The sequence below is a fragment of the Rhinolophus ferrumequinum genome, chromosome 17 (genome assembly GCF_004115265.2).
Source record: "Rhinolophus ferrumequinum isolate MPI-CBG mRhiFer1 chromosome 17, mRhiFer1_v1.p, whole genome shotgun sequence".
NCBI classification, from domain to species: Eukaryota; Metazoa; Chordata; class Mammalia; order Chiroptera; family Rhinolophidae; genus Rhinolophus; species Rhinolophus ferrumequinum.
This window is the reverse complement of record NC_046300.1, coordinates 18,018,092-18,031,336: the sequence shown is the minus strand read 5'-3', so window position 1 is coordinate 18,031,336 and position 13,245 is coordinate 18,018,092. Positions and strand designations below refer to the sequence as shown.

The 13,245-nt window shown below is 47.9% G+C and overlaps 1 protein-coding gene across 1 annotated transcript in view; it reads left to right on the top strand.

Moving 5' to 3' along the window:
* Positions 1-3,922: 3,922 nt before the first annotated feature.
* TRIM71 (tripartite motif containing 71) overlaps positions 3,923-13,245 on the top strand; it is a 62,633-nt gene continuing 53,310 nt past the window's right edge. The window contains exon 1 of the mRNA XM_033132865.1: positions 3,923-5,311. Within this exon, the coding sequence (XP_032988756.1) occupies positions 4,460-5,311 (852 nt within the window). The 5' untranslated portion in view covers positions 3,923-4,459. The remainder of the gene's footprint in view (positions 5,312-13,245) is intronic.

Here is a 13,245-nt window from a genome sequence, read left to right as displayed (position 1 = left end):
GCTGGTACCCACACACCCTCATTGTCCAAAACAGTAATTGTGATGTAACATTTGTTTAATGTTTTTAAAAAATACTCTGGTGAGTTATGTTTTAAAAAATTATATGAATACACCCTGAGGACGGTGGTGAAAGGTGCCATTTTGACATCAAAACAAGTGGGTGCATCAAATAATTAAAACATCAGGTGAAAAAAGCAGATGCAAAGTTGCTCTGATAGAAATGAGGTCTAACCTCCAACTCCAGATCTCAGAGAGCAGCAGAGTCTAGTGTCATCTTTGAAAACAAAATATGGTTACAGATGAATTCAAGAAAGACTGCTAATTTACTGCCTACATAATTTCAGGGCTGGTTTCTTTTTAAAAATTATTAAAATACAAAATATTTTCAGGATTTGGGGAGGTGTATGTACTCCCTTTCTAATGTTAATTTGCACAGGGAAAACTGGAAGGCTGTGTGCTCCTCCCTTGCTAAGAAAGGGTGTTTATTAGCTAGGATGGCAATGAAAATTTTAATACTAGTTTATAGCAGGGGACTGTCTTTTACCTTTCATCTGGATATGTGGCTCTTGTTCCTCTCATGGATAAGCTTTATTAGAGTCTAATCCTAATTTGTTCTTTATCACTATACAATAGTTTAAAAACTCGTAACTGTATTTCTATACAATTAGGGTTAAATTAGTTGCTGTCAAGATTTCCCCTTTCCTATCTATGGTAAATAAAGTCAATGGAAATTACGAATGTGCTAATTTAACAATTTACACTGCAGCCCTTTTTCCTGGCAATGTTCTGTCAATTCAAGAAAGAAAAGGAAGCTATTGTATGAAGAGAAATCAAAACCTCCTCCCCCCCCCCCCATTCTTTCTCTTTCTTTTTGGCTTATTCTGAACAATTGTCCCCAGGAAACTAACCCACCAACTGCTGTCAAGTTTGATTCCTCTTTCTGGAGTTACAGCCTTCCTGCTCTGCTATGATGTCTCAGCTGACTTCTCATCTCTTCTCTGTATCCACTTGCAAGATATTTTAGAGTTACAGGATCAGGAGGACTGTTGAATTTCCGTCCTCCTCCATCATCCCCTTTTTTAAATAAACCTTTTTAGAGGCTGGTGGGTGGGGCCAACCAAGAGGGAGACAGCAGGTCTGGCCCATCCTTTTTCTGACCCTCTGGGGCCATTTTCCTTCTGGCAATTCTCTTCCCCCATCTGTTTTCCTTTTTTTTTTTCAAAGGGGGGGAAATTAAAAACAATCAAAGAAAGGAGAAGAAACAAACCCCCAAAAAACATACACCATCTCTGGAGCAAGGCTAGTGTGGTAGGAAATTCTATGAGTGTGTAGTCAGTCATGTGTGAGCCTATGTATGTTTACATGGAAGAAACTAAAAAACTTGCATGGTAGCATGAGAAGCTCCTCTCTAAAATATGTTTCTTTTTCATTGGCAAAGAAGGAGCTCTGTTTTGTTTTTGCAGTTTTATTGAGATATAATTGACATATGTTTTGGTTTTATTTGATAATAATTTTTGCACTCCTTACACTATTCAATATTCACTGAGCCTGGATTGACTCCAGGTGCTGAGGAGAGCATTCCTGAAGGCACTGAGGACTTGGGTCTTCCTAGTGGGGCTGCCAGGCCCTTCCTCCACCTGGAAGCTCTTCCCATCTCAGGACAGCACTTGGGCCCCACAATGGATTTGTCCCTTTAGGGAGGTGTTTCTGCAGCCTGGGACTTTCACAGCACATTTGTCCAGTTAGGTTGATTTAAGGGCTCCTTCCAGGCTGATCTTTCCCTGGAAAACTCCCTGAATTCGGGTGAGCAAATCCAGAGGAGCTGGGGATGTTTATAGAGTGGGTTTGTTTGTTTTTTTCCATCTTTATAACCCAGGCATGGTTATCCAGGTTGGACACCAAGTTGTTTTTAAAATTTTTATTGAAACATAATTTATACACAGCGACATCTGTAGATCTTAAATGTCAGAGTTACTCACAAGTTTTGACAAATGTACACACCAATATAGTTCTGTATCAGCACCCCAGAATTCCCTCCTCCCTCCTCCCGGTCAATACACCCTACCCCCAAGGGTAATTTTCCTATCCCCAGAGCTTAGTTTTGCCTGTTCTAGAATTTCCTGTAAATGGAATCACATAGTATGGACTCTTGTTTGGCTTCGTTTTCCTAACGTGTTTTTGAGATTCATCCAGGTTGTTGTTCCCTGTACAAGTAGGACCCAAGATGTCACTAATAACTAACAACTTGATAGTGTTAAGACGCGGACAATTGTTCCACTCGTTGGCCTCCAGACCAGATACCCTCTAATCCTGGCATGTGGCCCTCTCTGCTCTTGCAAGTCAGTCTCTTCCCAGCGCCAACCAAGTCCCTCTCCCAGAACCGCCCGGGCAGCCTGGGGCACCACCCAGATGGCCGCGGGGCCGTCACCGGGTAGCCTCCCCTGAACAGCTGCCCTCTGCCCCCCACCCCTCATTAAAACTCAAAAGGAAACCCTCAGAGATCAGAATTCAGATTCGTTGATTCCACACATCCAACAGCACACAACCGCTTAAGGTTTTGGTGTTGATCACAGATATGGAGTCCTTAAGAAAACGTAATAAGAAAAAAAAGAGGTGGTGAAAAAACCCAGATCTCACGGGCAGTGGATATCAGTCTCTGTTGAACCACGACTCAGAATGAAATCTTTCCCTTTCTTTTCTTTTTTTAAATAAACGGAAGAGTCGCTCTCCGCTCCCAGCTCAGAAGGTTTCAAAGGTCGTCACACTGAAGCCCGGGGGCGTTCATCTCCCCAGCGGCCAGGAGCAGGGAGGAGGTTGGAGGGAGGAGGGAGGGAGTACACAAAAGCGAGCCGTGCCGAGAGGGCTAATGTTTCCTGTTTGCCTGGAACCCCCTCCCATGTGTCCCCTCCCCCAGCCCCCTCCCAGCACTCGGGCGGAAGTGAGTTTGCTCCTTTGGAGATTAAAAGGATTCCGAATTCCGATCAGTCCCAATAACCAGCGTACTGAGAGGAGGAGGAGAAGAAGGAGGAAGAGGCGGCAAAGCAGAGAAAGAGGGGGCTCGCGCGCGCGTGCACGCACGCAGCCCGAATTGGGGGAGTTGTTCAAAGCCCCAGGAGGCCAGGGCGTACGGCGCGAGCACAGCCCGGTAGGCGCAGCGCGGCCGGGACCACCCTAGTCTTGCAGGGCGCCTCGTTTCAGAAAGATGACGCGGGCGCGGGCCGGCGGCGTTGGCCACGCGGCTCCCGAGCTCACCGCGCTGGGTCGTTGCCGGTTCCACTGATTCCAGCGCGCCCCGGAGGAGGCTCCGTCTCCACGGCTCGGGATCGGAGGGGGGACCAAGGCGAGGGCGAAATGGCCCGATGACAAAGGAAATGTGATCCCCCTTCGCTGCCAAGGTTTCAGAGAGGACGGACGTGAGGAGGAGGAGGGGCGCGGGGCGCGCGCGGAGCTCGGATAGCATTGCACGACGGCTCGCGCGGAGCGGGCAGCGGGTACATCTAATATCTTCCTGCCGATGAATAATTCAGGACGGCCTGCGGGGACCTGCGGCCCCGCGCTGCAGCGCCGCTAAACCGGAGGAGAAGGAGCGCGCGGGAGGCGCCCAGGCCCGGCGAGGCGGGGTCACGAGGGCCCTGGGCCGCGTGGGGCGCGCGTGCGTGTTAAGCGCCGGCTGCCGCGGCGGGGCCAGGCGGGCGCGCGGGAGACTCGAGGCGCGTGGGACGCGCGTGCGTACTACACGCGTGCGGCCGCGGCCGGGCTCCCACGAGCTGCAGCTGCCGCGGGGCCGACTGCCCTGCAGGGGAGCCCGCGCCCGGCCGTGCGCAAGCCCGAGCGCAGCACGCCGGGCCACCCAGGAGTCCCTGGCCGCCGCGTCATGCGGTGGGGCGGCCGACGTCGCGCGGGGGGACACGGGCTTGGCGTCGCGCCGCTCCCGCCTTTACTAGTTTGGGGAGCCTTTCTCTCCCAAGAAGAGACTAACTAAATTCGTTAAAAGAAAACCAACGCACCAAATACTCCTCGAACCAAATTCTGCTTCTCCCGCCGGGTCTGGGATTGCACAGCGGACTCTACTTTAGAGGACTTCCATCAGCGAGCAAGAAGCTAAGCTCCAGCTGCTCCAGGGAGTCCTCTGACCTCCCTGCCCCCGCTCGCCCCTCGCAAGTCGGGACTTGTTCCGGCGCTCCCGCTTGGGAAAGCACGCAGCCCCCACGTCCTCCGGGAAGAATCTGTGTCGCCTCTGGATAGTGGCATTTAATGCCCGCAGCGTCGGGGGTGGCAGCGCGCGGGCCGGACGCGGCGAGGCCAAGCGGGTCACGCTGCACTGGTGCCTGCTCCTGGATTGCAGGCCTAATAGATGCATTTTTTTGAGTGAGTCGGCGGCTCCCCCACCCACCTCGTCCGCGCTCTCCTCTCCTCCTCTTCCTCTCTGGTCTCCTCCCTCCTCTGGGCCTGGTTGCAAATGGCTTCGTTCCCTGAGAGCGACTTCCAGATCTGCCTGCTCTGCAAGGAGATGTGCGGCTCGCCGGCGCCACTCTCCTCCAACTCGTCTGCGTCGTCGTCTTCCTCACAGACGTCCACGTCGTCGGGGGGCGGCGGCGGGGGCCCCGGGGCCGTGGCGCGCCGTCTGCACGTTCTGCCCTGCCTACACGCCTTCTGCCGCCCGTGCCTCGAGGCGCACCGGCTGCCGGCGGCCGGCGGCGGCGCGCCGGGTGAGCCACTCAAACTGCGCTGCCCTGTGTGCGACCAGAAAGTAGTGCTGGCCGAGGCGGCGGGCATGGACGCGCTTCCCTCGTCCGCCTTCCTGCTTAGCAACCTGCTCGACGCCGTAGTGGCCACCGCGGACGAGCCATCGCCCAAGAACGGGCGTGCCGGCGCCCAAGCGAGCGCGGCCGGCCACAGCAACCACCGGCACCACGCTCACCACGCGCACCCGCGCGCGCCCGCCTCGGCGCCGCCGCTCCCGCAGGCGCCTCCGCCGCCCGCGCCTTCCCGCTCTGCGCCCGGCGGGCCGGCTGCTTCCCCATCGGCGCTGCTGCTGCGCCGGCCTCACGGCTGCAGCTCCTGTGACGAGGGCAACGCCGCCTCGTCGCGCTGCCTCGACTGCCAGGAGCACCTGTGCGACAACTGCGTCCGCGCGCACCAGCGCGTGCGCCTCACCAAGGACCACTACATTGAGCGCGGCCCGCCGGGTCCCGCCGCCGCCGCCGCCGCACAGCAGCTCGGACTCGGGCCGCCCTTCCCCGGCCCGCCCTTCTCCATCCTCTCTGTCTTCCCTGAGCGCCTCGGCTTCTGCCAGCACCACGACGACGAGGTGAGTGCGTGGCTTCTTCCGAGCGGGCTGCACCCGGGCGGGGATGGGGCGGCGCGTGTGTGTCCCCACCCGAGAATATCCGGGGCGCTCGCGAAGGGCCTCGGGACCGGTCCCAAAGCGATGGGAGGTGTGGGAGTCTTTTCCTTTAGGAATATCTTGTTTTGGCTACATGGCGGTTGTTGCCAACAAGTAGATCATGACCTGGGGTGGGAGGGGTGTGTGGTGTGTGTGTGTGCGTGTGTGTGTGTGTGTGTGTAATACCGGGCTTCTGTGTGCGTGCTGTGAGGGGCTCCCGAAAGGTGCCAAAAAGTGGAGTCCCCGAGTCCCCCCTTATCCTCATCTAATTTTCTGTGTGGCAAAACATGGCAACCGTTGTCTCCAGTTAGGCGTGAGGTCCAAGAGTTAGATGTGTGTGGCTGTGTAGACCTGCTCACCTTGTGCGAGGTTCCGTTCCCCTCCCATCCCCCACCCCATGTTCCGGAGGTTTGAGGACACCTCTTCGTTGTGGGCTTTGATTTCTTCGTTTGTTTGACAAAGCGTACATGCGATTTTAAAGTATTAAAGTAAGACGCGAGACGGAAGTGTGTGTGTTTGTGTAGACGTGGTCTCCTCCGGACACACCAGAGGCCTCGCAACGTGCTGATGGGGCTCTCCTTTCGCTTATTATTTTTGTTCGTACAATTTGTAGGTTGTTGCTTTTTAAGTGAGGCTTGAGCTAGGAAGAGATGGCTGTGTGGGTGCGTGGGGAGTGCGTGTGCCTGTGTAGACGTGGTTCCCACGTACGTGGTTTGGAAGGAGGACTGTGTTTTTTGTTGGGACACTGGTAATCGTTGTCTCCGTGGGTCAGAGGGCATCTGTGGATCTTTGAGGGCCAAGGGGACCTCGGTCTTAAGCCCTTCTCCGCGGTTCTGTTATTTGCACTGTGTAAAACGCGTCTTTGCCCCTGTACCTCCCTTACTTGGAATTCGGCCCCATGGGCTCGCAACTGCCCCTAGAGAAGCGGAATTGGGGGACGGTAGGGACTCCCACTTTTCTTGGAGAAAAAACGGACTCTGCTGCACCAGCTTGAACCCGAGCTTGCGCAAAGTCCGAGGGCTGCATTGCAGCCATTGGTCTTGATTGTGCTGTTTTGGCTACTGAATAAACCTTTTTGATTATTTTTCACACCGCGTGACACTTTTCACTCACCCGAACCCATTAGAGGAAAGGGCCAAAAATTTCAAGCGGTAGGCTCTGCAGAGAGGGTCGGTAACTGGTAACTAAGGGGATCTACCTGGAGACCCGTGAGGTTTGGTGTGTGTGATCGCTGTAGACTTGGCGTTGGATGTAGAGCACGAGACAGCACAGGCATTAAAAATCCTTGTGGGAGTTACTGCCTGCGAGTTGGAGTGGGCGTGCTGGTACCGAGCACGGCAGAAGCTTGCACAGCGCAGTCTTTTCCATTCCTAACCTGTTATTTGGGTAGGAAGGCGGAGCTATTGCCTGATGGCCTGAAGCCGGCTTTCCTATTGGAAAAAAGTTGAAATTCTAATCTACTTGTGAGCGCCTCACTTTAAGTTTCCTTCTCGGTATGAAGCTAGGGGGCAGTTATTCTTTTCCTTGGTTTTTAAGCTTTGAATGGACTCATCTTTACATTTTTTTCCACACTCCTGAGTTCTTTCATCACTTTTAGAAAAATGAGCTAAATACCAATCCGAATCCCAGCCAGGGATGGAAAGATGGAGCCAATTCACTTGACGATTAGGGTCAAATTGGGGGGTGGAAGGGGTAGTGGGGGGAAAGTGAAGGGGAGAGAGCTCCTTGAATCTGCCAGTTTTCCTCCTGGGAGGGGTGTTGATTGAACCCTCCCTCCCAGCAGTTGAGTTTAAATGTCAGGTTTTATTTATATTCCCAGTTAAAGATCCACACACTGTTTATTTGGGCTAAAACAGTAGATGCTCACTGTTGCCAGACTTGTAAAAGGTTTATACACTTTTTAAATTATAAAAGCATTCAAATTGGGTGGGAGAGTGTTTTAAGTGAAGCTCCCCTCACCCTGGGAGGTACCTGGATGCCCTGAAAATTCACTTTTTAACATGTGCACAGTTGTTTGGCAAAAACATAAAGATATTACCTTGTTAAACTAAGTGCCCTTTAAAAACATGAAATTTGTTCAGTTTTGAGCAAAATTCTACTTCCCCGTTTTAGTTTTGCATTTAAGGAAAACTTGGAAATTAATTTTTAGACCTCTTTTTCCTCGATTTAGAATGCTAGATATTTTGAGTCCAAAGATGACAAAGTTCTGACTAGAGAGCTAGCGTTTGATACCAGGTCCACATAGGTGAGTCCCACCCATGGCCTAAATTCTTCCTTTCCTTTCAGGGAAGTGATCGGTAACAGTTTTAAAATATCGGTAGGTTGAAAACCATGCTTTTGATTGGAAAAAGAGCAAGAGGGCACTTTTGGAGGATGATGGTTTTTCTATTTGATTGTGACAGGACTGAATACCCAAATCCAGGTATTTGGCTATATGTACAACCTACCTCAACTTTTTAAAATGTGCTACTTTATTAAGTTGCCTCCTGTGACAACATGCTCCGTTAAATAATTCAGGGCACTCTTGCCTATGGTTGACTAATGCCACCTGACCTTGGGAAGGAGGTCCAACGCCTGGCTTTTCCCCTTTAATTTTAGGGAGGGTGCCTCTTATAAGTTGGCCACGCGGGTGCGGGAGGCTTTTCTTAAGCATCTCCCTCCCGCTGCCCCCCATGGAAATGGCTCCTCTGGATTGGCAAGCTCACCCGGTGTTTTGAGCTCTTGGTTTAATATAAGAACTTTAAAATCTAAAAGGGGAAGAAATGAGGGTGTTCAATGAAAGGATAAGAATTGCTTGCTCCCACTCTCATATTTGGCTCATAAAAAAAGAGTTTGGGTTTTTCTCTAGTTGTGTGTGTCGATAGTCAGTCCGAAAGGCCTGCAGGCGCCCCGTGCCGGCGGCCATCCAGGCCGGAATCCGGGGCCAGCGTCCCAGAACCGGGGATCGCTCGTAGGGGTCCCCGGAGAAGTGCGCCAAAGCAGCCCAGCTGTGGGCCCGCGCCGCCGCCCGGCTAGCCCGGAACCCACAGCCGCTGTCGGCTGTGGGAACGCGGCCGGATAGGTGGCCACTCCTCTCACGCCACGGACACCCGAAAAGGGTGTGCACGCGTTTAGGGGAAAAGGGATAGAGAGGTAAAGGGTACTTGAGCGCGCTGCCCCGGCTACTCTCGAGTTGCCCTTTAATGTTGTATTATTGGCACATTGGTTGTGAGTCCTTCTGCCTTGGAGGCGACACTGGAGCAGAAACCTCAGGGCCTCCATGGTGTGTTAAAGGGCTGGGAGTCAGGATTCTGTAAATGGCGGGAAGCCGAGTGGGGTCCGAGCCTGGTCTGTCCCCAGGAAAGGCTCTGTCTCACTAGTGGTAGGGGACCGGCCAGGGTGACACAGTTGCCATCTTCAGCCAAGGGAAACTGTAGCCTGTCCCATGGAGGATGGCAATATTTCCAGTTAGGCAGGCCAGCGGTGGGATTTTCCTGTCTCTTGGGTGGAAAAGGGGGTGCAGGTGTTGATTCGATTTATATTTGGTCCCTGCCTTGGGCTTTAAAAACAAACAAACAGACAAACAAACAACGTCCTGGAAAGAAATTCTAGAATTCCAACCAGAGATGACCCTTAGCAATTCTAGACTTTGGGAACTATCTTTCCCCAAAAAACCACTCTCCAAAAATCAGCCGTAAACCTCTTTGCTGCCTAAAATAATTGATTGTGGAATAAATTTTTATGTCTTATTTTGAATAAGTCACTGAATGGGGATTGTACCAGTGTTGGCATCCATATATATGTATATATATAATATATATTATATATATATTTTTTTTGTGCACTCATAGTGTCTAAGCTTTTTCAGGAATGTATACATACATGTTTGATTTTAAACATGTATGGTGCTGTGGAAATTACAAAACATATCGAAAGACTTTTTCTTTTGCAAGGACAAGAGAAAAAAAGAGCATTCTAGTATTTCTGCACCCATTTTCTATCTGCTGTATAGGACTTAGGTGGATATGTGTCTGCTTAACACATGCATTTCACTCACCTATTCACCAGGAAACCACTTTCATAACTTGGAAAATAATTGGAGTCCAGTTCAGCAGGTAGATGTTTATAGGTTGAAGTCTGTGGAATTAAAAATGCTTGCTGAAAATATATGGGAGATAAATGTACATTATTAATTTCTTAATTCCTTCTCCTTGAATGTAATCGGGGGGTTTTCAAAAAGTCACATTTGAGCTGAGGAATGTGCCTGGTCTTCTGTTAAAGTGCATAGGGATGGATTTTATCAGCATGGATCCTGGAGAAGTGGACCTTGGCTGGTTTGGCAAGCTTTTGCTGGGGAGGTTGGCTCGCCGTCATAACCCGCGGCCCTAAAGTGTGTCAGTAATATTTGAGCCTACCTACGGTGCTATCAACACTGTCTGGGAACCTTTTGTGACTTTATCTTCTTGAAAAGTAAACTACTCCTCGGGTTTTGAGGTTGCATAGACTGGGTCTATAGGATTTTTGTTTCCAATGCTAGAAATAAATATTTTGGAAATAATGAAGATACTTTAGGAAGAAAACAGGCACTTTCTGCCAGACTTCAGTTCTTCATTTGGTATTACTATGTTTTTTATGATTCAGATGTTTTCAAGTTAAGTAGTTGTACATAGAGTAAAGAAATCTTGAAAGTGTTTGAAGATTGGTACTCAGTTTTTTTCTTTCCCTTTTTAGCTACTTATAAGTTTTAGGATGCTAAAAGCAATATTAAAATATTGTTTCTTAAAGCATTCCTTAAAAAGGAGGCATCTTTTAATATGTAAAATTTTGAGTATAGCTGTTAGCTTTTTGTTTTTATCATTAAAACTTTGCATATAGAAAGGGAATTAGCTTATATAGGGAAGCTATAAATGAAGTGAAATGGTTTAAATGCTTTTGTTGAAGATAAGTGGGCAGGAGAAAAAGGTTTATAAGTTTTCCTGGTTCAAGAGAAATTTTAACTTACTTGATAATTTGATAATTCTATAGCCCTGAAATTTCACCTCCAAATTTTATTTCCTCTGGTGCTAACTTAAAACTCACGTGGTTTGCTTAATCTTGACATTTCTCCATCCAGTTCCTCACACAGAGTAAGGTTCATTTTAGGTGTATTTATTCTTAGTGAATAAAGGACCATTTTGGTGTCATTCTTCTTCACACTTGAGCAAAAGGTTGACACAAATTCCACCATGCAGGCGGTTTAAAAGTGGTGTTCCCTCCCCACCCTTCCATAACACTTACAAAGAGTTAAAGGAGAGTCTTGGCGTACCAAGGCTGCTTTTGCCATCTCTTATTTTGGAAGAGAGCAAGAGAAAGATAATAAAGAATTACAGTTGCCTAAAGGGAGTAAGCTGCCACCCTTTGCACTCCTCTCTGTTCCCCCTTCTCTTGACCTTTCAAGCTTTGTAAGTTGCAAGAGGAAGCTTGATCCATCTTGCCTCTTCAGTTGATGTGACCTCATGCTGTTCAATACTAAATTATTCTTCTCCCTTTGAGGTTTTGTTTATACCTACAAACTGAGTTGACTGAAACCATATTGACTGTTTTGATTGACAAGACTGTGACTTGTTAACAGAAAAATTGGGAGGAGTGGGGGGCTGAGCACTGGCAATTTACATCTAAAAATATTGACTTAAGCCTTATTCCAGCGTAATAATTCTTTCCTTCTTCAGATGCCATCTCTGGCTTCCTTCGTGTTTTAGATCGTTTGCCTTACAATTGCCTCAGAAGGTAGGGTGGAATGAAATGGGGGAGGGAAGACCCACTACTCCGGGGTCTCTATCTCCCACTCAAACTCAACTGAGATTTTTGGGAAATCCATATTTAATCCGTCTTGATGTAGATTTTCTACTAACAGCAGATAGCCCTTACCTGAGCGTCAGTTCCCACCAGGTGACGTGTTTTTTGTTTTCTTCTTGTAGCGAATATGTGTAATGATCCCAGTTTAATGATCAGTAGGCACAGTGCCCTAAGGAAGTGGTAATCTTTAGTGGTCAAGTTATTGCTTTCACTAATATATTAGCAAAATGAAGCTGTAAATTTGGGAAAGGGAAGCTTGGTCATGAATAAGGGGATAATTTTCAATTGTGAGTGTGTACCTGGACAGTCTCCTGCAGGCTGGCACAGTCGGTCAACATGAATGGAATGCGAATGAGTAGGGTACACTGCGTGAAAAGAATTAAGTGGGTCAAGGTTAGTTACGTAGACTGAGGGCGTCCTCTTACTTGCTTCGACACCCTGTGAATTTTGAGGGCCCCCAGAGTTGTCTTTGGAGCCTGAGAGGTAAGGAACCCCTGGGAATGAGAGAGGACCCTGTCACGTGTTCCTAAACACATGTCAACAACTGTATTTAGTTGTAACTTCTGGAAAGCTTGGCCACATTTGCAGTTAAAAATGTTTTTCTGGAAATGCCATTGGGTTCTGACTCATTGGGATAATTATAAAAAGGCTTATTGTGTTAAAAAATGTGCACACTTAGGGTTTGCTGCCGAATACGAATATAACATGACTATTTCAGCACAGGTTTTAAAAATGAGAATTGTGAATTGGTGGCATCAGCAGTCATAATGACGTCGTTTAGACCACATCTGTAAATTATGGTCCGCCTGCCTCTTTGAGATCAATGTCAGAGGGAGATACTTCTTTATTACGATCATTTATAGACTTGTAAACTGCAAATTCACACAAAAAAGGTGTGGTTAAGTGTTGAGATAGAAAAGTGGATATGGTAAAGAAAGTTTTAGTAGTAGCCAGAAAAAGATTTTTGTGATGTTCGTTATTAAAGGTGTCTATAGAGTTCTTGCTCTGCCTCAGTTTTCTGGTCTGTGAAATGACAGTTACACTTGTCAATGTTGTAAGGATTAGAGATAATACATAGATTGTGACAGTACAGTGTCCCACAATAGGAGGCAGTGGTAAACGTTTATAATATTAGAGTATTGAAACAGACCACCCTTCCCGTCCCTTTCCCCCCCAAAAGGGGTGTTGGAGAAGGAAAACTAAGTTTTGGGTTTTTTTTTTTAAAAAAAACTAATTTTCAAAGTTAGAATTTGTGGCAGTTTACCATTATGTGAACAGAAAGATATGTAGTGATTCTTTCAGGTGATGCAAGGTGTACTGGAGAAAAATGCATAAAACTTGTTTCACTTTAGAAAAACTGGGACTTCATCTTTAACTTTTGGTCTAGACCATTTTACGGTTATAGGGCTCCCCAAGCCTAGGAGAGAAGATGGGTGTAAGTGTATCAATACCTTCAGCCTTATTTTTTTTAAAGATGGAAGTCCAGTTTACATTTGATATGATATATTTGAGAACCAGTAATCTTTGAAGCCATGATATTTATTTCTTTTGGGAGGACGGGGAAATGTGGCATTTCAAAGAAACGGATCAACTTGCTCAAGGGAACAGTCTGATTTCAGGGACTGAAATATTGTATAAGCTTTAATTTCATGGTATTGTCAGGTTGTGTGTATGTGTGTGTGTGTGTATGTTGGAGGAATCTAAAGAGGAAACGTAAATACAGGAAAGGCCTTAAATCACCATAGAAAAGAACTGCTGCTTTACAAGCTGGTGATGGTGAAATGACGTTTGTTGATCAGAAACTCTAGTCCACTTCTCTTTTTCACATTGCTCTTTCTTCACAATATTTAGCAAATTTCTGTGTTTGAAGCTAGTCCTTAAATATCTGACATTTGATACTAAGTTTATTGCTTAAATCGTTAGCTTCTTGTGTTTTATTTTCTTACTTTTGATCTTTTCTAAGTTGTTAAGGAGAAAAGTCATAAATGGGCCGTGGTCTCTTGGCAGAAATTAGTGTGACAGTCATTACTGTGTCATTCCAAAAT